This window comes from Neophocaena asiaeorientalis, unplaced genomic scaffold, assembly GCF_003031525.2.
Source record: "Neophocaena asiaeorientalis asiaeorientalis breed wild unplaced genomic scaffold, Neophocaena_asiaeorientalis_V1.1 scaffold248, whole genome shotgun sequence".
NCBI classification, from domain to species: domain Eukaryota; kingdom Metazoa; phylum Chordata; class Mammalia; order Artiodactyla; family Phocoenidae; genus Neophocaena; species Neophocaena asiaeorientalis.
In genome coordinates, this window is record NW_020185320.1 from 525,860 (window position 1) to 551,346 (window position 25,487).

A 25,487-nucleotide genomic window follows, 5' to 3' on the forward strand; every position below is an offset into this window, starting at 1 on the left:
TATCACAGACCCAAATATAAAATGCAAAACTATAAAACTTCTAGGAGAAAACAGGAGAAAAATCTATATGACCTTGGGTTTGGTAATTATTTTTAGATAAAACACCAAAAGCACAATCCATGAAAGAAAAAAAAGATAAGTTGGACTTCATTAAAATTTAAAACTTCTGTTCTCTGAAAGGCACTGTAAAGAAAAAGGACAAGCCACAGAGTAAACCGAATATATCTGCAAAACTCCTATCTGCTAAAGGACTTGCATCAAAATATAACAAAGAACTGTGACTCAACAAAAAGAAAACAATGGATGGACCTAGAGATTATCATACTGAGTGAAGTAAGTCAGAGAAAGACAAATATCGAATGGATACACTTACATGTGGAATCTAAAAAAATGGTACAAATGAACCCATTTACAAAACAGAAACAGAGTGATAGATGTAGAAAACAAACTTATGGTTACCAAGGGGGAAAGGGAGAGCAGGGATAAATTGGGAGATTGGGATTGACATGTACACACTACTATATATAAAATAGATAACTAATAAGGACCTACTGTTTAGCACAGGGAACTGTATTCGATACTCTGTAATGACCTATATGGGAAAAGAATCTAAAAAAGAGTAGATATATGTATATGTATAACTGATTCACTTTGCTGTACAGCAGAAACTAACACAACATTGTAAATCAACTATACTCCAATAAAAATTAAAAAGAAAATACGACACAATTAAAAAGTAGGCAGAAGATATAAATGGATGCCTCTCCCAAGAAGATATACAGATGGCGAATATTCATGTGAAAAGATGTGCAGTATCACTTGTCAGTACAGAAACACAAATTAAAACAACAATGGGATATCACTACACACCCATTAAAATGGCTAAAATTCCCAAAATAGACACCACCAATTGCCAGTGAGAATGTAGAGCAACATGCAGAATAGTACAGTTTGGCAGTTTCTTACAAAGCAAAACATAGTCTTACCATATGACCTAGCAATCTTACTCCTAGGCATTTACCCAACTGATGTGAAAATTTATGTTCACACAAGAATTTGCATGCCAATGTTTATAGCAGTTTTATTCATAAATGCCCCAAACTGGCAGCAAACAAGATGTCCTTTAATAGGAGAATGGATAAACAAACTACAGTACATTCACACAATGGAATACTATTCAGCAATAAAAAGGAATGACCTATTAAGCCACACAAAGACATAGATGAATGTTACATGTATACTGCTAAGTGAAAGAAGCTAGACTGAAAAGTCTATAATTATACGACAGTCTCGAAAGAGCAATACTATAGAGATAGTAAGTGATCAGTAGTTGTCAGGTGTTCTGGAGAGGGTTGAATTAGTGAAGCACAATTAATTTTTTTTAGGGCAGTGAAACTATTCTGTATGATACTGTAATGGTGAATACATGATACTATGCATTGGTCAAAACCCACAGAACTTTACAGCATGAAGAAGGACTCAAGGTATACAAATTAAAAAAAGTATCTAGATGGTTGGGAAGTCCAGGATAGAACGTAGAATATGGCAAAAGAATCTGTCTTACAAATGTAATGAAAGAACTTCACTGAAAGAGGTGGGAAAATGGGGTGCTCATCTAACTTTGGATGAGTGGAGTCAGCAAGAATGGAAAGAGGAACTGTACCCACAGGGGTAGAGGTTATCAATTCTGAAACCACTATACATGTATACTAGGATTAAGTATATGGATGGCCAATGGTAAGAGAAGTAATTCTGAAAAGGCTACATACTGTATGATTCCAATTATATGACATTCTATTGAAGTAAGAGGTTACAGGTAAGCGAGAAGGCTAGAATGATCCATGTGATATAGATTAGAGTCGGAGACATCAGTATAAACTCTCACATTTAGTTTAATATAGATACAGCTGGTTACATACAGAAACATTTATAGATATGTGTACATACACAGATTAGTTATACTTACATATATTTTCTTACTTTGTCTGCTGAGAGGTCCTAGAGGCAATGACACCTCAGTAGCAATGAGCACACCCAATTACCAGGTCTTGGTTTCTAATATCAATACTATTCTCCAATAAAAGGAACTAGGGTTCCTTGGAGAAATAGCTGATTCTAGGATTAGGGCAGGAAATATGCACAATAAGCCTGGAGCATCTTGTAGTGCCAGAAAACTAGGAAGTATTCAAACAAAAAACATAACTCACAATGATGGGGTATGTCAAAGGGACACAGAAGTTAACTCAAAGAGTTCTTGGGAGCCAAAGCTGAACTATTTGAGCAACAAAATTAAGTAGTACTGGATTATCACCAAAGTATAAAAAAATATTCATGAGTCCATATTGACTAAACAGATAGACAGATAAGGAAGAAAAGACAAATCTCCTGTGGAGAACTCCAAATAATCTGCGCAGATACTGCCTCCTCGAGGAGGTGGAGCTTAACTCTCCACCTCTTAAGTGTGGGCTGTACAAGGTAACTTCTTTCCCAAGAGTACAGCATGGAAAGGGGGGGAAAAAGTAATTCCACAGTGGAGAAACCTGACAAACACACTGCCTCAGCCAGGTGACCAAGATTAACACCAACAGTGAGAAATCATGTTGATTATATGTACCTTTGGTATGATGTGATGACAATGGCACTGTACCTCTGTGATCTTTCTCCCCCAGACCCATAAGCCCAGGTCTAATCATGAGAGCAACATTGGACAAATCCCAACTGAGGGGATACAAAATACCTGACCAGTACTCCTCAAAACTGCTAAGGTCATCAAAAGCAAGGGAAGTCTGAAAAACTGTCACAGCCAAGAGGGGCCTAAGGAGATATGACAACTAAATGTAATATGGTATCTTGGGTGGGATCCTGGAACAGAAGAAGGACATTAGGTAAAAACTAAGGAAATGTGAATAAGGTATGGACTTTACTCAGTAACAAAGTATCGATATTGGTTTATTAATTGTAACAAATGTATCATGCTAATGTAAGATATTAACAGTTGGGAAAAATGGTTGTGGATTATTTGGAAACTCTTCACAATTTTTCTGTAAATCTAAAACTATTCTGAAATAAAAAGTTCATTTAAAAATTAATTAGATCAGACTAACCTCAATATTGAACAATCTTACTTAATACAACTCTAGCCAAGTACCTCTTGTGGTCTTTCATCAAATCCTGACAGACAAAAAGGAGAGCCATGGACCAGACATAAGGAAATAGGTGAATTTGATGAAACAACCATAATCAAACGGCATTGGCTAAAAGACTGAAGGGCAAGCAAGAAGATTTCTATAAGTATCCCATAGGGTAGGTTTTTGGATATGACCTTTTTAATGGTTATTATCGAGAACCTGGATGCCGGGCTTCCCTGGTGGCACAGTTGTTAAGAATCCACCCACCAATGCAGGGGACACAGGTTTGAGCCCTGGCCCAGGAAGATCCCACATGCCATGGAGCAACTAAGCCCGTGAATCACAACTACTGAGCCTGCACTCTAGAGCCCACGTGCCACAACTACTGAAGCCCGCGCTCCACAATGAGAAAAGCCACCGCAACGAGAAGCCCGTGCACCGCAACGAAGAGTAGCCCCCGCTTGCCACAACCAGAGAAAGCCCGCACACAGCAACAAAGAGACAACGCAGCCAAAAATAAAAATAAATAAATTAAAAAGAAAAAAAGAACGTGGATGCCAAGAGAGTGTATGCTAATAAGATCTGCTTAAACAGGGAAGGACAAAAATCTTGAATTAACAAAATCAACATTTTAAATGATATTGACAAGTTGCAGAGGCAGAATGGATCTAACACAGTGAAATTAAAAAGAAAAAAAAAAGACTACTTTGTGTGCCAAAACACAACATATAAAAATGTAAATAATTTAAGAGTAGTTTTCTTTTTTAATTTTTGTGATTTTAGTAACCTCGTTGAGTTGTGAGAATAAGGCCACCCAAAAAGGTAACGTCATCTTAAGTAACACTAAGATGAAGGGGATGAGAGTACCAATGACTTCAGAGCCTGCCAGATAGCATTTGGGGTACACATAAGTTTTGAGAATTACACATGAATAAGAACAACAAACAAAATGCACTAAAAGGTCAGGAATCTTGACTGTAGATTTAAAATAATGCCACACCAGTACGGCTTTTAGTCTTTAGAATAAAAGAAGACTAAGTGTGGACATGATGATGATCCTTAAGCATCTCAATTGCTATGGCACGAAAGAGGGATTTGTACTTTGTTAGGTATGGCTTTAGGGGTAGCACTAGATCCAAAGGATGGCAACTCTAAGAATGTAGTTTTTCACAATTTACACAATGAATATTATCTAATAGCAGGCTATGAATGGACTGAATTACACAGTTACCATTCTCTAGAAGTCTTCAAGCAAAGGCCCATTTATTTATCAGTGATGTTTTAGAAGGGAGTTAAAATTGGGTAAAAAATAAATGGGCATTCAGTGCCTTTCCAATTCTGAGATGATAACTAAAGAAAAGCAAAAGTAATATGTAAGCCTAAAGATCCTGTGATATTCAATGGACATCTACTTGAATTATGCTGATTTAGTTATTAGAGTTATCTTATTCTAGGATACTAAAACCTTAAGGTGAAACCAGCATTTTTAATTTAGTCCCACACACTCTCAGTCCCTAAATCAAAGAGCATTTCTTGGTTTATCTGGGCTTTAGTAGTTCTAAAATTAGTCAATAAAAATTAATTATTTAAAACAAGATTAAGTGGATCATCTACTGTTCAAATAGTACATCAAACCTTCAAAGGCTTTGTTATAAACAAACTAATGAGCACAGCTTATTATGGTGTACTGATTACTGTCTGAGCTCTAGCTCTTCTCATCAAACTTGCTATAGGCTAGTGTAGGGTAAACCAAGGGGCTGGATATATCATATAAAAAGCTAAAACTTCCACATGCTGTAGAAGCCTCCAATTTGAAAATATAAATAAATTAGTATGTATGTGTAAAATGTTAATTCCTTCAAGTTTTTCAAAGGAGGAAATAAACATACACTTCTAGTCTATGTGATTACCCACAGAATAACTCCCACCAAAGAAGTATTCTAAATAACGGAGAACCAAGTAAAGATTACGGCTGCAGAGTCTCTCAGTCATGTAACATCTCTCTGGTTGCTTCACGAGTTGTAATGAAATCTGGCTACCTACAATCCATCTGTTATTGTAGAAACTCCTTTTGCCTGCACAGTCCAAATTATTCCAGTAGCTATGCCATGTGAAGACCATGGAATAAAGCAGCACAGAGATAGGCAAAGACATTTGTTAACAGAAACAACGTTAGGCACATTTAAACAAATAAGGAAACTGAGCACATATTCTTTTAAGGTAAATTTTAAATCTCTGCTAAGGTAAAGGTTCCATTTTCCTGCGTTAGCATAATGTGTGAGTTTGGCAAAGACAGTCCTCAGAAACCAACAACAGAAAAAAGGATTTAATTATTTAAGCTAGGTGCAATTTTATTTTATTAGGCTGGGTGCAACGTGGCATAATATAAAAAGGAGAGAAGCTGGGGACCTCACTTCAATTCCTGGCTCTGCCTCACATCACTGACAATGTGATGTAGAAAAGAACTCATCTTTCTGAGCCTCCATTTTCTCACCTATAAAATAGGGACAATAAAGATCCCACTTTTTCCCCAGGATCATTGTGAAGGCTAAATGAAACCAGGCACATAAAAGCACATTTCAAACTGTAAGGAACTATACAATGTAATCTGATATTATTATTAATATATCATATGTCCAATATTTCCAAAGCTGAGAAGACTAAAAAGTATAATTTGGTTACAGGAATAAAAACATGGTGGTGGTAATATATTGCGAATAAAAAACTAATATGACAAAGGCAAAACAACTCCAAGATTCTCAACTTTTAAATGTTGTTGTTGTTCTTCCTATTTTAAATAATGAGGGTCTGAGAACAATGTAGCTAATCTGTGGATATACACAAAGGAAGGGAGGTAATAAAAATAAACTTTTGGTGAAAACTAAGAAACAGATAACACTGCTAAAACTATCCAGAAATGGGGAGAAATGTTAAGAGGGGAGTCAGGTAGGAACAACCAGCTTGAAGAGAATTTTCCAGATTAGCTGAGAAGCCTTTTGGTAAATATCAAAGTACCAGAAGAGTTAACAAATAATGAACGTACACTCCTTTCTCAGAGCCTTCAGAAATTGCTATCACATAGCAAAATACCTAGAGTTTGCCATCAGTCAACAAGAAAACATAAATAAACAATGGAAGAAGCTTATTTACTTCTCTAGTTAAATACCTTGGGAAAACTTGGGGTAGAATCTGGGCACTTTCCTAAATAATCTCAAGAAAAGTACCAACGACAATAATTGTGCTCTTCTTCGTAGCACATACAATTTTTGAATTCTGAACATTAAGTGTTATACATATTAGTGATTTAGCCATCTAATTCTGATAGGCTACCTGCCAGTTTGAGTGTGACTGGGATCTTTGTTGCCTAAGCTCATACAATAATAACAAAGCAGGATAAAGTTAAGTCTGAGAAAAAAAGCTGTTTGAGAAAGAGTACTAATCTCAGAGACAGAAGATTTGAGAGTTCCCGCATTAATTTCTTATTCTGAGGAAAATCATTTCACTACCCTGTTTCTGTTTCTCCATCTGTCAAATAAGTTAGTTATCAAATATAAGCTAGATTGCCACCTGTCAGGATGTTACAGAGGGAATTCCTCTGATCAAATAATGTTGAGGAAAAAAACTGTTACTCTAAGATTATATAATCCTATAAACACATCTTCCCCCAATAAAAAAAAGGTGAAGGGCCTCAAGCACCTCATATAAAATTTAATTAAATGGTCCTTCTTGGAATATCTTGAGATGAATTATATCAAAACAATTTTAAGTACTTATTTCTAGTCTAATGATTCTTTTTTTTCTCTCTGCTCTCTAGAAAATTTACCTTTATCCTTATCCAATGGTTCCTGGGAAAGAATAGTGCACAGTACCGGGTTTTTCCACACCCCAGTCTCTTGAGCTAGAGTAGCTAAAAAATGCAATTCACAGCTGCCATTCTCCATCAGCTTTTCATGAGCTACCTATAAATATTAAATAAACATCCAAAGAATTACAACAGATTTTCAAAAGCAAGCTTATCAGGCTTTAAATATAATACTAAACTTTTGAAAAATAAGACTTTTATCTTAAAATTTTCATGTCACATTACAAAGTGCTGAATCCTTTACTTCTGATTTTTAAAGATGAATCTCAAGGACAAGAATTATATTAATTATAAAATTTAAATAAATAAAATGTATTTCTAGAAATAAGTTCATATTATTTTCTCCCCAAAATCTAAACCGAGAGCAAAGTTATTTCTCAAGGAAGCTATTAGAGTATCCATAGCATGAAAGACCTTACACGTTTTATATCCTCTGTGTTAGTAAAAAATTTTCCAAAAAAACTTCTACCATTAACAAATGACAAATCTGCATCAAGGTCTAAGTGACAACTTGTATACACATATTTCAATAAAAGGGACTTATGAAAAGAAAACAACTAAATGTATGATTTTTCATTTATTCATGACATAGCCTTACAATATCCTATTAAAGCTGACACTGAATCTTGCTTACTTGTTGTTTACAAGTGTTCATGCAATTAGCATATTCTTCAGGTCACAAAAGACCAATAGTTTTAACTCAATTCAGAAAATGTTTATTGAGAATTTCTATGGGCAAAGTACCAAGGAAGAGAGCAACTAGTCCCTGCGTTTATGGGGCATATTATCCTCTAGTGGAGTAAAGAGATGCTTAAAAACAGTTAAAACACAGGCAAAATAAAACAAATGCTGTTAAGCAGGTATAAAATAAGCCCAAGGAAGCTCTGAAATGAAAGCAAAGTGTCATGGAAACTCTTAAAGCTGCACGCTGTGTTTGTATAAAAAGTCTATTCCTCAAAACCATAAAAATCTCACTGAACAAGTTCAAGTGCTTTAAGAAATTTTCTTTGAGCAACTGCTGAGAGCTCCATACTGGGATTTAAAGAGTTATTTCCTCCTCATTAAACCATATGAAAAAGTATCAAGTAGTGCTATTGTTTCAAAAAAGAAAGTTGAAAAGGTTTACCTTATGTTGACAAACAAAATTAATATGAGGAATTCAGTATTATATTTGTATATAAACTATTTATATAATTAATTCTGTGGTAGAGTGTATCTGAGTGCCAAACAATCAAAAAAAGTTCTGAGATAATCATTTACCTAAAAATAGCCACTTGCTGGGAAAAAAAACCTGAGACAAAAGTTACTGATATGCTGAAGTACAAATTGCATGATCAAAAAGTTAGCTGCAATGTGACAAACACGACAAGACACTTTCAACAGTTATTAAGTATCTACCAACTATGTGTAAAACTCTATGTTGAATCCTTTGGAATAAAGGTATGAATCCTATCTTCAAGAATTTTGCACTTGATGTAATTTTAATATTTAATATTAAAATAGGAAAGTTGATTTCTCTAACTATAGTTTATTTCACATGCTTCTAAAATTTGAGACTAATCCTCTTTTAATATCTCTTATTTGGAAAAACATAAGGCCAAAAGATATTTTAAGAACTCTGGCTAGAGGAACAGAGAGACAACTATACTTTTTGAGACTAGTTGGCAGGAACATTCTTCTTAACTAACCAATTAATCAAACTTTACTTGAAGCTATAAAATATCCAGCACAATCTAGTGCTTAACAAAATTTAACATTCTTGAAATACTGCAAAACAACTAAGTGCTAAACTATGTAGTACTTTTATAAGTAGAATAACAGCCCTAAGTAACAGAGATAAGCATGTATTTTCAGATATAGGAGAAAAAGTATGGACTACGGAGTAAAGAATCTTGGTTCAAATAACTACTCTGATATTATCTATACAAGTTTGGGCAGATAAATATTTTAGAGTTGAGCCTCAGTTTCCTCACCTTTAAAATGGGAAAAATATACCTACCCCCACAAAGTTTTCATAAGGATTAAATGAGATATGTTAAATTCTTATAAAGCATATTGCAATTTTCAACAATTAGTTAAACTGTTTCTAAATACAAATGAGGGCACTTTCTTTTGTGTTCCCTTACTGCTCTGGCAAAGTTCTAATTATCTGATCTTAAAGAACAGTGAAATATTCAACCAATCTACTTAAATGTATATATTCATTTAGCACACATCTATTGAGCACTGACTATATGCAAGACATTAATGTTAATAAGAACAGCAATTAATGTTTGTCATTACTTAAATCATTTAAAGTTTAACCAAATAATTTATTAAGAATAAAGAAAATTGCCATAAAATATACCTATATTAAATCTAGTAGGTAAATATTCTCACCTGCACCAGTGTCTGAAATTGTTCCCACTGTTTATCAGATAACTCAACAGGCAGACACAGTAAAAGGTCAACACAGCTTCTAAAAAACAAAAAGTTGGTAAGGATACAAATAATTACTAAAATTCAAAGTAAAATAAGATGAATAATTCTAATATTATCAGTAGACTGTCCATAACTAATCTATTTAAAATTAAACTATCATAAGATTTGAGATACAGAGTTAAAAACAAAAAAGCTAAATCTAATTTTTTATTTACTCAAAGGTCTACTCACAATGCCAAGCGTTCCAGAACCAATGCTACATTTTCACATTCAGAGGTAAGATAAGGTCGGGCTTTAACATAACTTTGGATAGCCACTGTGTATACCTCCAATAAAGGTAAAGGATCTTCTGAAGTTTTCCATTTCTCTGCATATTCAAGGAGTGTCTGTTTGGAAGGGATAATAAAAAGTATTCAACGTAAATAAAAATACATATTGATTAATCAACTGTTTTTCTTTCCTCCCTAAGAAATTTTGAGAAATAACTTTTATTTATAAAAACAAAAAGCAGGTTATACTGATTAAAATATTGAAAGTAATAAAGCCGTAATCTTATTTCCAGCAGCTCTTTGTAGGAGACAAGATTAGTGTTAATTCATCCAACAATAGCATCTTTTCATGAAGTTTGGTTTTAAATAGTGAAAGCATTATCTCCTCTCTTTCCAAGTCAAAATCCACCCTTTCACCCACAAATTTCTAAGATTTAAAAGTTATTTTAAAAAGAAGACACCTGGGCAAGTAATACTTGGCCAGGCATGCAGTGAAGAATTTCAAATATTTATGTGTTCTATTTTTCATGCAAGGAACATAAAATTCAACACCTAACAAATAAATTAACCACATATGGTCAGAAAAGACATGAAATGTTTTCAGTTAATAAAAAATAGTACATAGTATATTACTGGTTTTTATGATGAGTTATCACTAAAAATATCTAAAGATGTTCAACACACATAAAATCACTATTAAAGATATTAAAGAATGATTATAAGGTCAAGAAATTTTTGTAATAAAGTGCTTGGTTTTTTATTTTATTTATTTTCATTTTTGGCTGCGTTGGGTCTTCATTGCTGCGCACAGGCTTTCTCGGGCTTTCTCTAGTTGCGGCGAGCAGGGGCTACTCTTTGTTGCTGTGTGCGGGCTTCCCACTGTGGTGGCTTCTCTTGTTGCCGAGCACGGGTTCTAGGTGTGTGGGCTTCAGTAGCTGTGGCGTGCGGGCTTCCCACTGTGGTGGCTTCTCTTGTTGCCAAGCATGGGTTCTAGGTGTGCGGGCTTCAGTAGTTTTGGCTCGCGGGCTCAGTAGTTGTGGTTCGTGGGCTCTAGAGTGCAGGCTCAGTAGTTGTGGCGCACAGGCGTAGCTGCTCTGTGACACGTGGGGTCTTCCCAGACCAGGCCTGGAACCTGTGTTCCCTGCACTGGCAGGCAGATTCTTAACCACTGCACCACCAGGGAAGCCCCTAAAGTGCTTGTTTTTTTTGTTCTTTTCTGCGGTACACGGGGCCTCTCACTGTTGTGGCCTCTCCCGTTGCGGAGCACAGGCTCCGGACGCGCAGGCTCCGGACGCGCAGGCTCAGCGGCCATGGCTCACGGGCCCAGCCGCTCGGCAGTATGTGGGACCTTCCCGGACCGGGGCACAAACCCGTATCCCCTGCATCGGCAGGCAGACTCTCAACCACTGCATCACCAGGGAAGCCCAAGTGCTTGTGTTTTACAATAAAAAACTCTTCATCAGGAAAAACAAAGTACTGTTTATCCTACAGAATGAAGAGATGGAAGAAACTGGCAACAGTAAACAGACACCTATGCGTTCTACAACTACTAACATTGTGAGTTACTAAAAACTATCTAAAAGGTTCTACTATTATGCTAAATGAAGTAGAACTCTAATTAAATGTTTTTAGAATATAGAAGACTGCCACAATTAGTCTTTCTCACTCTTCAAGGTTTAAGACTCATCAACATGTGGCAAATTCAGGTGTTATTTTGTAGAAAAGAGGTATCTTGAAGGAAAACTCCATAAGGCCTTGCTTGTATCCTCTGGCATACAGAAGCAGCTTTTTACAAATGTGCAGGTAGGAAAGTAGGAAGGGAGGAAGGGAGGAAGGAAGGAATTATATTCTACTATCACACACTCAAAAGAAAACACATTACTTTCTCCTCTCTACAACCCTGTAACTACTAAAAGTAGTAAGTGATCAAAGAGAATACGGAAGAAAAAAAGGATAGAAAAGGTAATCTGGTAAATTAAAGAGCAACATAAGAACCACTTACTTTCTGAGTAGTCATATATTCATAAACCCTGACTCTCTCCAAGTTGGACAGAAGTGCAGGTTACTTGAAGGCCCAGTACTTGCAACTGCCTTCTGAAGTAAGGGCAGTCTTGTGGGACTGAGCCCTTTAACCTGTGGAGTCTGAGCTAACTGAACTGTGGGACACCTATTTGGTGTTGGAGAGCTTGAGAAGAGGTACTGGAAAAAACACCATGTGTTTGGTGTCAGCAGTGCAAATATCTCTCAACAGGACTTAGAAAAATCGAAACAAAACCTACCAACTGAAGGGAAAAGTCTACATTTTGGAATTGTTTTGTGATGATCCCTCTACTTCTAGGAATAAAACTGGTGATATGATGGAGGATGACCTCACTCACATCTTCAAGGTTTTTGGAATGAACACCAACTATGCATACAATTCTTACTTTAGCTAGCACCTGTCTTTCTACATAAAGTCATTAAATATTATTTTCCTTTTTCTGGAAAAAGAAGTTTAGGCGTCTGGGGAATTTCATGCCTGGCCAATGTACCCAATCTCACATGGGTTCAATTGAAAGCTTAGGTTTCCCCTATTAGTCCTCTTGCAGTAATGAATCAATTTCCCATAATAGTTTTAATTTTTCCTGAAAAAGAAAATATACTGTACTGATCTCCAAAAAGCTTTGAAATTATAAGCTTCTTCCTTTCTTGTCTCCCAACACCCCCAAGAAAAACCCTAGAAAAAAAAAATCACATATATCTACATGTATGTACATATATCTACATTTTACCCAAGCTCTACATTTCTTGATATGTCTAGCTCTGCAAAGGGTACTTATACATTACTTCTTTCCTTTATATACTTGAGTTCTACTGTCCTCAGGTGAAAAAGTTTTCCTTGTTTTTTTATTTTTTCTACTAAATTTATTTATTTATTTAATTTTGGCTGCATTGGGTCTTCGTTGCTGCACACAGGCTTTCTCTAGTTATGGTGAGCAGGGGCTACTCTTCTTTGTGGTGTGTGGGCTTCTCATTGCGGTGGCTCCTCTTCTTGTGGAGCATGGGCTCTAGGCATGCGGGCTTCAGTAGTTGTGGTGCGAGGGCTCAGCAGTTGTGGCTCACGAGCTCTAGAGTACAGGCTCAGTAGTTGTGGTGCACGGGCTTAGTTGCTCCGCGACATGTGGGGTCTTCCTGGACCAGGGCTCAAACCCGTATCCCCTGCATTGGCAGGTGGATTCTTAACCACTGAGCCACCAGGGAAGTCCGAAAAAGTTTTTAAACTTACCTTTAATTACAATCAAAGATGAGTTCTTTTGGGTATAACAGAGTCTGAATTGATGAGAAAAATAATTGACAAGTCACAGAATGTGAGAACCATAAAGCACCTTAAAAATGATATACTTTCACCTCATTTTATAGATGAGGAAAGAGGAAGAGAAAGCAGATTCTGGTGAAAAGCAGACCTTTTAGGTGGCTTTTTAACAGTCTGGGAATAATGTAACTAGGGAAAGGGTAGAAGAAAAGGATCACAGCAGATTTAATAAGAGATGGTAGGAAAAAGAAAACTAATGGCATGCTCATACTGATGACATATAGGAGAATAAGTTTAAAAGTTGGGTTAAATATCTATTTTTATAAAGGTATGAGTTGATATTCATAACCAGTAAGTGTACTGATAGTAGAACTTCCTTTGTTTCTCAAAACACTAAGATTAGTAGAACCATTGTGAAACTGGAAGCATTCCCAACATGACTAGTTCATAAATTATGCTTTCTTCAACTAAAAAAGTTACTTATTTATATCTACTACCTTAATCTATACAAAGGCTTTCAGGCAGGAATTCCAGAACAATCAGACTCATATTTTTTACACAGAATCAGAACAGACCTTCAAGATCACTTAATTCTGTTTTACGAAGTCCAGTGACCTGCAATTCGAATATTAACTGAATTGGCAATCAGCAAAGCCAGGCAGCCTCCTCACTCTCTGTGAGACATTCTATCCACTACAAACACTGTTTGTGGTAATGTCACAACTATAAATCTGTACATTACTTTATTACTTCAATTATTCCTCATAACTCTATGAGGTTATATACTATTTATCTAGTTTGCCAGCCATAGTAGAATTAAATAACTTGACCTCTTTATTGGCTAAGCTTATTTCAGCTGAAAGTAAGAAAATCCAACTCAAAGCAGCAGAAACAATAATAAAGGTTTCCCACATAATAAGAGATTAAGAGGAAGAGCAAGTTCTGGGATTGGTTAGTTTAGCGGCTCAACAACATCTTCAAGGACCACCTCTGCCTTCACTCTGCCGTCCTCAGGTGGTGCCCCACCCAGTCCCTAGGTCTCAGCAATAACCAGAAGAAAAGATGAGACCACCACTTCATGTGCATCTTTTCAAGCAACAAAGAAATCCTTCCCAGAAACCATAAACCCAATTTCTATCAGTAAATTTTTCCTCAGGTCCCAACGGCCAGAATTTCATCAGACACCTACGTCAAAAATCACACAGCCATAAAGGAACTCCATGGTTGCCCACTCTCCAAGGTTTCTCCAAAGCACAAAGCCATGCTGAAGAAGGAAAATGTGTGAATAAAATCAGGGTTCTATTAGGAAGGTGGGGAAGGGGCCTAAGCCTCACACTTTGGTTGCCTCTCCAATGGTTTTTACTCCCACATGTGTTCAAGAATGAGCAAGTCCACGTGTGTGTGTGGTGTTTTTATATTTAAATACACATACACAAATGAACAAAAATAAAACTTGTGATCTGGTTTGGAGAGGGATATGCGAGGGGTATAGAGGATAAGAGATAGGAAAACCTGTAAGTCTTCCTACGAGGCACCAGATTGCTTCCATTAATGAATAAACTGTAAACTAAGTATAGTAAGAGAAGTTAAAACTGTGTTCTATAAAGAATGATTAATGGAACTAAGGACGGGATGCTTAATCTGGGCAATAAATAACATTTACTGAATATTTACTATATGCTAGGCACTGTTCTGCAAGCTTTACAATACCTATTAGCAATTAGATAAATTACAGTAATATGCTTATATTAAAATGGACAAAGGCATAAAATAGTTAAAGAAACAAATAAGCCCCAAGAGCACAGAACTAGAGGCATAGAGGAGATTCAAACCTTAATAGTCTGACTTCAGAGCCTGAGTTCTTAAATACTATGCTCTACATTTCTAGAGAAATGAAACTTTGATTCACAGCCAAATTAACAAACCTGAAGACTTGTCACATAAAACAAGAGTTAGTCTTACTCTATGTGCTCTCACAGGACAAACCAGCACCACTAAGTTAAAGTTTTAAGGAGATAAATTTCTGCTTCCTATGAGACTGACGATCAAACAATTACAGTTAACCAAAAATTGAACAGGTTGGGCTTCCCTGGCGGCGCAGTGGTTGAGAGTCCGCCTGCCGATGCAGGGGACACGGGTTCGTGCCCCGGTCTGGGAAGATCCCACGTGCCGCGGAGCGGCTAGGCCCGTGAGCCATGGCCGCTGAGCCTGCGCGTCTGGAGCCTGTGCTCCGCAACGGGAGAGGCCACAACAGTGAGAGGCCCACGTACAGCAAAAAAAAAAAAAAAAAAATTGAACAGGTTGGCCTCCATCACTGAAGTTACTCAAGCAGGAGCAAAACAGCTCTGAGTTCAGAATGCAGTAAAGCAGTCCTATTTGGGAGACACATTCTATCACAACAGAAGAGACTACACTAGTGGGGCTCAGAGAGGTTTTGATTGGTGGGCATATTGTCTAAAAATTATTTTAATTAGTTTCTAACACTTAAAAATCATAAGTTTACATAGAACTTGGATTTCTGACTTTTTTTTTTTTTTTTCATTTGGAAACCTTGGGTCCATATTCCGGCACTGAAATAACTCGCAGGAGCTGAGGCACAGGCTCTCTGCTTGCTGGAAGCCTTACCCAGCTGCCTCACTCTTTAAGGGACCTATTGTCTTCCTGCAAGTTATTTGTCGTCACCACCTTTCCTATAGCGTGTATTAGGATCAGAGAAAGAAATACAAGCAAAAGAAAGGTTAAAGGATCATATTCCAGCAGGATCTCTAAAACAGTGTTTCTCAACCTCTTTTTCATTTTCATTCGCTCCTAAGGAAACTTCTGACTTTTTTCCCTAACTGTCCCCCACCCGCAATGAAATTTTAATACCACAGGTGTACTGTCTGTTTATGGGTCACAAGCTATTGTAATATCTAAGATTCTTTTTGCTCCTTAAGAACCAATTTTCACCCCCTTGGGAACAAAAATGCACATTTAATATTCTGGCTGTTAAGTTGATTTCTCATTATCTACATCAGCAGAGACTAGGACATATATACTCTAGGGAGGAAGACAGTATAGATTAACTTCCAGAAGCTTCCTTTAGTTCCTCTAAGGATTATTAGGAGAGAAAACGAAAGAAGAATAAAAGGGGAATAAAATCACAGGGGTGTTAAATTTAATAAGCAAGAGGATTAAATGACATTATTGTCCTACATAAAGGTAAGACTGGAGTGTTGGATATGTTTATACTCTTATACTCATGGTCCAATTCCAATTTATAGCTATGATTCTCTAGAGTGGAAGCTCTCAGAAGTTTTGATCTCATGACCCTTTCTTAAAAATTACTGAGAATCCCAAAGCATTTGTTTATGGGGATTATAACTACTGATTTTCACCATGTGAGAATTAGAAATGAAAACTGAGATATTTAATTATATACTTATAAATGGATTTAAAATAACAACAAACCCATCACATGTTACTATAAATAGGGTATTTTTAATGAAAAAAATTGTTTTCAAAAAAATTAGTGAGAAGAGTGGCATTTCTTACATTTTTCAAATCTCTTCAATGTTTGGCTTAATACAAAAGAGCAGGATTCTCATATCCCTGCATTTAATCTGCTGCAATATCACAGATCATGTAACCTCCAGAAAAACTCCACTGTACAGGAATGAAAGAAGGCAAATAACAGAGTTTTGACTTTTTTGTACCCACTGAGCCTTTGGTGAGTGATACTCTTATAATTTCAAAGTTACTAAAATTTATTTTAAGGTTTTGCGTGAAAATGGTGGATTGGACACATACACTTCGCACCTTGTTCTCTCCAAACCTCACTAAACCAACAGTATTTTTTTTTTTTAAACTGGCATAAACCCACAAGGACTAAGAAAATAGGAACAGAGGAAAGAGAAACAAAATTTAAACACTGGAAAGCATACGGAAGATGGGCACTCTATGAAAAATGACTCCAAAGTAATCTTTAGGTAAAGACCTAATTCTGAAGAATCATGGAAGGGCTCAAGAACTGGGAGCACCAGGTGCCTCTGGAAATGGGGGCAAAGGTGAGACTGAGAATGAGAGGATTGGCTGAAAGTCTATTTAAGCAGTTGGCCTCTCTGATTTCTGCATCCCTCTCCACAGCTAGGTGACCAAAGCTAGGCACTACTCCTCTCTATCCCCAGCAGTTTATTCTGGAGAGAAGTATAGAAAAAAAGGTGTCTGCACAGAGATAAGGGGAGCATTGAGTCAACTTTACATACTGACTATAGAGACAGCTCCGTTCTCATGTCCTTTTCCCTCCAAAATTGCCAGAACCTCCTTAGCTGAGTCCTTCTCAGGAAATTCAAGAGAAAAGACCCAAAGATTCTGACACCAGGCCTTCCCCCATGAAAAGGAAACAGCTAGGTCCCCCTACAGTGAAAACCACAACAAATCCCACTCATGGGCCTGGAGCTCTCAATCCATTTTTCAGTGGTAAACCTTTAAATATGGACAGCCAAGGACCACTCAGGAGGTTGAAACAAATTAGTTAAAAAAAAAAAGAAACTTGGAGCAAGCAGAGACTATACAAGGAGAAGACAAAATTCCAAGAAACTATCATTAATATTCTAGTGTATACAGTCAGAATGGCCATCATCAAAAAATCTAGAAACAATAAATGCTGGAGAGGGTGTGGAGAAAAGGGAACACTCCTGTAATTCTAGGGTGTGTGTGTGTGAGAGAGAGTCTATTAGACCTATGAATAGAAACACCATATCATAAAGGAATGTTTATTTTAAAACGATTCAAATTAAAAATGCAATAGCAGAAATAAAAACCTCAATTAAAGAGCTGGAAGATAAACTGAGGAAATTTCCCCAGAAAGTAGAGTAAAAGGGAAGGAAAGAAAAGATAAGAAACTTTGGAGACTAGTGCTAGAGGTCTCATAATCAACAAGAGGAATTCCAGGAAGTTAAGAGAAATGGAGGGGAACAAATCAAAGAACTAATTCAAGTTAGTTTCCTAGAATCTAAGGACACGAATTTTAGATTGAAAGACCCACTAAGTGCCCAACTCAATTACTCAAACTAGACCTATACCAAGGTACTATTTCATAAAATTTCAGAGCTCAAGGACAAAGAGAAGACCAAAACAAGCTTGGGGGGGACCAAGGAGCAGACTTCTCAACAGCAACACTGGAGCCAAAGGAAAATGAAGCACTGCATTAAAAACTGAGGGGCGATTATTTCCATCCAATTATCATAAGTATTAAGACAGAAAAGTTATTTTCAGACATGCAAATTCTCAAAAATTTCAACTTCTAGGCATATTTTTTCAGGATGCTACTGAAGAGGGAATTTCACCAAAATGAGGGAATAAACCAGGGAAGGAGTGAAAATGATATCTAGGAAAAAGGGAATCTAACACAAGAGACAGGAAATGAAGAAAGATCCCAAGAAGACAGCTGTGCAATGGGCCTGAAAAATAACTACAGCATATCGGATGGCTCTAGGACAAATTTATTCAAGATGAAATTGACAAGACTACCTAATGTGCCTGAATAAGCTTAGAGGAGATTTATACAACTGAGGGAGAGTTTGGATTGGATTAGTGACATATACATAGAATATTCAGCTAAGGAAATAAAATAATTTAAGTACATTAACCTGCCCTCAACAATTAGAGAATGCACATTCTTCAAAAACACAAAACATTTAAAAAAACTGACTATAAACTAGGTCACATAGTCACAAAAAATAACAAAGAATTAATATCATACATTTCACATTCTTTGAACATGATGCAATAAAGTCAGAAATTATTAACAAAATACCCTTACAAAGAAAAGTACAAATTTGAAAAATTTTAAGCGTTATTTTAAAAAATTTTTTTATTTTATATTGGAATATAATTGATTAACAATGTGTTAGTTTCAGGTGTACAGCAAAGTGATTCAGTTATACATATACATGTACCGATTCTTTTTCAAATTCTTTTCCCATTTAGGTTATTACAGAATATTGAGCAGAGTTCCCTGTGCATACAGTAGGTCCTTGTTGGTTATCTATTTTAAATATAGTAGTGTGGGACTTCCCTGGTGGCACAGTGGTTAAGAATCCACCTGCCAACGCAGGGGACACGGGTTTGATCCCTGGTCCAGGAAGATCCCACATGCCGCGGAGCAACTAAGCCTGTGCGCCACAACTACTGAGCCCGCGTGCCACAACTACTGAAGCCCATGTGCCTAGAACCCGTGCTCCGCAACAAAGACAAGCCACCGCAATGACAAGCCCACGCACCAAAACGAAGAGTAGTCCCCACTTACTGCAACTAGAGAAAGCATGCATGCAGCAACGAAGACCCAATGCAGCCAAAAGTAAATAAATAAATATACATACATACATACATACAGTAGTGTGTACATGTCAATCCCAAACTCCCAATCTATCCCTCTCCCCCCTTAAGTCTATTTCTAAATCACGGGTGGAAGAAATCATAATAGAAATCGGAGAATACTTAGACTTGAACTATAGCAAAAGCACATCAAAATTTGTAGGATGCAGCTAGAACAAGCTTAAGAGGGAAATTAATAGATGCAAATGTTTATACTGTAAGTTACGCTATAGCTTTAAAAAAACATGCAAATATGTTCCAACACAGTATGAGCAAAACATTAATTTCCCATTTGCCTATGTGTGATTTTTTTGGTGAGAAACATTAGGTGAAAGCAGAAAACTATACCCAGCTGAACTAAGCTTGCAGGAAAACACAAAATGCACACACCTCAAAAACATGTATCACCTGCATCAGTTCACCAGGCGTGTGATGAGCCACACCCATCCACACATGGTTTTACAACTTTCTGTCCAATTTCAGAGAACTCTCCTTCCACCACCTCACAATAACTCACAAACTGCATCCCTTCTGACACCCACTCCTACAAACAAAGTACAGGTCTTTTCCAAGGTAAAGCACCACATTTATTTTAAGTTATGTACATCTTAACCACTAAAGGGGTATAAAATTGTACTACAGTTTTTATAAGGTTCTGTGTGTGACACTGATGAAGTTTGAGTGTTGTGCCTCTAACCCCATTTTCCCCATAAGCCTTGTGATTTTTGTTGTGCAATCTTGCATAGCAAGGTTTTTTGCTAGGGATACTTATGCTGTGATAAAGCAAAACTGGCTGCATTAGAAAAAGACAAAATGAAAAAGTCATAGAGAATATTACTGGGACAAACAGAGAAATCTGAACATATACTGTAATCAGATAATATTATTGTGTCAATGTTAAAATTTCCTGTGTGATGACTGTATTTTTGGACTTAAGAGATAAATACAAGTCCAATTTTTGGACTTAACGCAATGTCATGATGCCTAGCTCTAAAGGATTCAGGGAGAAAAAGAGAAAGCATGAGACAAAGCAAATATAGCAAAATGTTAACACCGGTGAATCTTGTAAAAGGTATATGAGTATTCAGTGTACTATTCTTGTACTTTTTCGATAATAAAAAGTTTGGAAGAGCAAAATATTGGGGATGGCAAGTGTGGTAGACTGAATTCCTCACTCCTCCTTGTATCCATGCCGTTTTTCACATGACTTTGGAATACTTCTCATAATGGTAGAGAATATTTTCCTACCCCATGTGACTTGTTTTGACCAAAAGAATGTGTCAGAAGTGATGGTAGGTCATCTATAAGTTTAAGAATCTTGCTCCTTCGTATGCTTCTACCATCAAAAGGAGAAGATATGTCCAGATTAGCCTGCTGTTCCCAGGAAGATGAGAAGATGCCACCCCTGTTGCTCTAGCTGAGGCCACCCTCTATACCAGGCAACATCCAGCCAACCTTAAACCTGTATGACTCCAGCCAAGACCAGCAGATTGCCTAGCCAACCATGCCCTGACTTCAGATGAATGAGCAATACATACTTACTATTAGATGTCACTAGGGTTTTGTGGTTGTTACACACAATTTTGTGAAAACAGCTGAGTTAAGTAGCTAACTTAGGTTAGACAAAGAGAATAAATTCAAAGAAAGTTTAAAATTTTGAAGTAGTAAAAACAAGAGCAGATATATTTATATATGAAATAGAAAATGAAGATACAACAGAGAGGATCAACAAAACCAAACACTGGTCATTTGAAAGACTTAAAAAAAAAACAACCTTTGGCAAAAATAATCAAAAAAAAAAGAGAGAAGGCACAAATAAACAGAATTAGGAATGAGAAAGGGACCAAAACTACAGAAGCAATACATATTTTTTAAAAATCTTAAGATAATACACTGAATAACCTTATTCCTTATTTGAAATAGCTTTAAAATCTTTAACTATTTGTTTTTTAATGCTTAAAAATCTGAATGAAATGGGTAGAAGTTATTAAAACTATCTCAAGAACAGAAAAAGTCCTTTACCCACTAAAGAAACTGAATCCAATTATAAAAAAAAGAATCTAGTTGGCTTTCTACAGGAAAATCCAACAAACGATCTTTTAGGAAACAGACTATTATAGAAACTTTTGGAAGAAAGGAAGAGAAAAAGGGAGGGAGGGAAAGTTCCCCCAATTCAGTGTTTGAGGCTATTATAAACTTAAAAACTGGGTAAATGTGATATGAGACAGGAAAAATCACAGGCCAATCTCACTTAATAAACATTTTAAAATCCCCAGTATTACCAAACCAAATCCTGCAATAAACTTTAAAAAATTAAAAAAAATATTCTGAAACAATCACAAAGTTACAGAAAGTTGGAAATACAGTATAGAGAAAACTTTTTCCTGAACCATTTGGGAGTTAGTTGCCAACCTGGTGCTCTACTGCCTTCAAATATTTTAATGTGTATTTCCTACAAACAAGGACCTCCTGCGTGATAAGAGAGTATGACCACGAGAATCAAGAAAAAACTACTGGGCTTCCCTGGTGGCGCAGTGGTTGAGAGTCCACCTGCCGATGCAGGGGACACGGGTTCTTGCCCCGGTCCAGGAAGATCCCACATGCCGCGGAGTGGCTGGGCCTGTGAGCCATGGCCACTGAGCCTGTGCGTCCAGAGCCTGTGCTCTGCAACGGGAGAGGCCACAACAGTGAGAGGCCCACGTACCGCAAAAAAAAAAAAAAAGAAAAATCTACTGGTACATACGCTACCATTTAATCCTCAGACACCACTCAAGTGTGCCAATTATCCCAATGATGTGTTTCACAGAAAAGAATACAGTTCAGAACCATGCCTTGCATTTAGTTGTGATGTCCCTTCAGTCTCTAAGTCCTAAGCGAAACTTTAAAGACTCATTTAGGACCCTTACACTGTCAAAGATTACATACAGGCCAGTTATTTTGTAGAATAACCCTCAATTTGGGTTTGGTGTTTTCTCATAATTATATCCATGTTATGCATTTTGGCAGGAATACCACAGAAGCAATGATGATTTCTGCTCACTGTATGCTATCAAGCAGTACATGATTTCAATTTGTACCATTATGGATGATGTTCATTTTGATCACTTGATTAAGTTAGGGCCTGCCCTCCTCACTCCTCTTGGGCTCAGCATGCTGGAACCGGCTGTCTCTCCAGGTAGTTCCCCCTTCTCCCTCTGCTTCGGCGCTGACATCCTCTGCCAGGCTGCCCCTCTGTGGAAATGCCCCCCTTCTGAGCCCCACACCAGGCTGCTCTCCCCTCCCCCACCCCATGGGCAACCTACTCATCTCACTTGGGCTCTAAATCCCCACATGCAGCCACCCCTGCCAACTCCCTACAGAGCCCTCCTCACCCTAACTGGGCTCTGACTCCTGCACCACAGAGCTGCTACTCATCCATCCTGGGCTTTGACACTCACTCTGGGCCTATGCAACACCCCTGCTCCCACCACAGACACCTACTTTGTCTCCTCTACATAAGGAATCAAGGACTGAATTATTCAGGAAGGGAAGAGGAAGGGCTGCAATGTATTTTTTTTTAATGTATTTCGGACCCAGAAGGATTTATCTTGGCAATATGAAGATAGTAAACAGATGTCTCTAATTTTAAACTAATTTATCATAGTAATAGATTTAAAGGGGAAGCTATATGATTACCTCAATAATTACCAAAAAAAGGACACGATCAAAATACAAACCCATTCAACGTAAAGAGAAAAAAAAAAAAAAAAAACCTTTTTGCAACAATGAATAGAAGGAAAGCTCCTTAACTTGATGAAATGTATTCAGTAAAACCCACGGCAAACCTCATACTTAATGGTGAAAAGTTAAAAGCATTTCCCTTTAAAGTCAGAAACAAAACAAAAATGTCTATCACTGCTTCTACTCAACACTGTAGGCCTAATCAGCACAATGAGAAAAAGAAATGAACACAATAAAGGCTGCAAAGGAAAAATAAAAACGCCATTACTGCAGAAAATGCATACTTAAGTCCAAGAGAATTCAAATTAGTTGCAGGATATAATCAGGATATAAATCAATTCTATTCACAAGCAAGTAGAAAATATAACTGTTAAAAAGATACCACTCACAATAACTAAACCCATGAGGTACCTAAGAATAAATCTAACGAAATATATATAAAATCTTCAGAAAAGATTTTTTTTAAAGACATAAAAGAAGGCCTGTATAAATGGAGATACTGCATTCATGGATGTTAGAAGACAAATTTTTTAAATGGCAATATGACCCAAATTTGATATATAAAGTCAAAGCAATGCCAAAGAAATTCCCCATAAGGATTTTTCATATAACCTGACAAGTTGACTCTAAAATTCACACAAAAAGCCAAACCAATTTTGAAAGAGCCAGGTGGGAGTATCTGCCCTAATCAGATAGCAAGACTTAAAGAGATGGAAATTAAAAGAGCATGATATTGGTACAGGCATAGATGACAGAAAAGAATTAGAGAGAGCTTTAAAACAAAGCTAAGTATATATGGGAACTTGGGTATATAACAGATGTGCCGTTAGTAATTAGTGAGAAAAGCACAGACCATTTCATAAATAATGCTTAAACAACCAGTTCTTCAGGAGAAAAAAACTACAACTATTCCCAGCATACAACAAAATTATATTCCATATGGATTAAATATCTAAATATCTAAATGTGAAAAGCAATACTTGAAAACTTTAAGAACACAAGAGGAGACGATCTCAAGATCTTGAGAATATTTCAAGGGACAATGAAGGATTTCTTAAACAAGACAAAACACACAACCATAAAGGAAGACACTGACAACCAAAGCTACCTTAGAACTTAATATTTGGTTCACCAAAACCCCACATTAAAACCAAACGAAAAGCTACAAACTGGGAAGAAGTATTTGCAACCCATATTCCCAGGAATACATATTAACATGTCCATAATAAAAGTTTCCTCTGACTAGAATTGGTGAAGGAGGTTATTCCCAACTACCAAGCTAGTCAGAAGCCTGACTCGGCATCTCAGGTTTGAGCTTGTCCCTTACTGTACTTTCTTCTGGGGCTGCTGCTTTTGTATCATCTTTCTCCTGAACAGTAAGAATTCAATGAGTCTCTCTCACTTGTGATGAAATCCAATATTATTTCATAATCTTACTTCCACATTATTCCAGATCCTTTGTTTCCCCATACCTTAGTCTATTGTCCTTGGCAAATGGCCCATTGTTGTAGTTATTTCAGTGGCACTTTAACATTTTCAAAGAAAATCAATTATGAATTTGACATAATTCACACTCCCATACATTCATTCTAGGATGTGAAGTAATCATTCAGAAACTGAGCTTCTGACAGCTTAAAATCCTAAATAATCTCCAATATGGATGCTGTAATTCTCCAGAATTTCTCAGAATCCAAGGCCTACTTTCTTTGCAGCATTTTGGCGGCATGAACATCATGACCCCAACATTTCCTATTCCCAACCTTGACGTGGTGTGGCCCATTAATTCCTCTAGTTCTTATAATATATCCTTTGCTATAAACAAGTTTTACAAAAGCAACCAAATGAGTTCCTTAGTGTAGAGCAGGGGTCCCCAACCCCCGGGTACCCCTGGTACCAGTCCGTGGTCTGTTAGGAACTGGACCACACAGCAGGAGGTGAGCGGCAGGCGAGCAAGCAAAGGTTCATCTGCCGCTCCCCATCGCTCGCATTACCGCCTGAACCACCACCACATGTGTAGAGGGTCTCAATCTTGGACTAATATGAACATGTTTGACACTAACCTGTTCACAATGCCCACAGGTATTCCTAAGAAACCTGATGTAATAGAGATAAAAAGTAACAATGTCTAGTACACTGTAACCTAGAGAGGAAGTGTTTTTAGATCCCATCCATTGAACTAATTCTCATAACACTATATAACTGTTTCTGCATACAGGACACCCTAAAAATGACAATTTTGACTTCAGTTTAGTCTCCACAATATTTCTAACTTTGTATGTATACTCCAAGAACCATGACAGCTTGTGTCTGGTTGACCTGTACCTTTATATTGTGACTCCAAGAGTGAAGCAGTCATAGTGAAGGTAAACACATGGTTCAAGTCTAGAGTGATAATTTTATTCCAACATACAGCTGAATATCACATGAGAGGTCCAAAA

The 25,487-nt window shown here is 37.0% G+C and overlaps 1 protein-coding gene across 1 annotated transcript in view; it reads right to left on the reverse strand.

Annotated features, from left to right (window-relative positions):
- ZNF292 (zinc finger protein 292) overlaps positions 1-25,487 on the reverse strand; it is an 89,376-nt gene that overhangs the window by 35,112 nt on the left and 28,777 nt on the right. The window contains exons 3-5 of the mRNA XM_024733701.1: positions 9,643-9,797; positions 9,370-9,448; positions 6,952-7,087 (exon numbers count right to left, since the gene is read on the reverse strand). Coding sequence (XP_024589469.1) covers positions 6,952-7,087; positions 9,370-9,448; positions 9,643-9,797 — 370 coding nt within the window. The remainder of the gene's footprint in view (positions 1-6,951; positions 7,088-9,369; positions 9,449-9,642; positions 9,798-25,487) is intronic.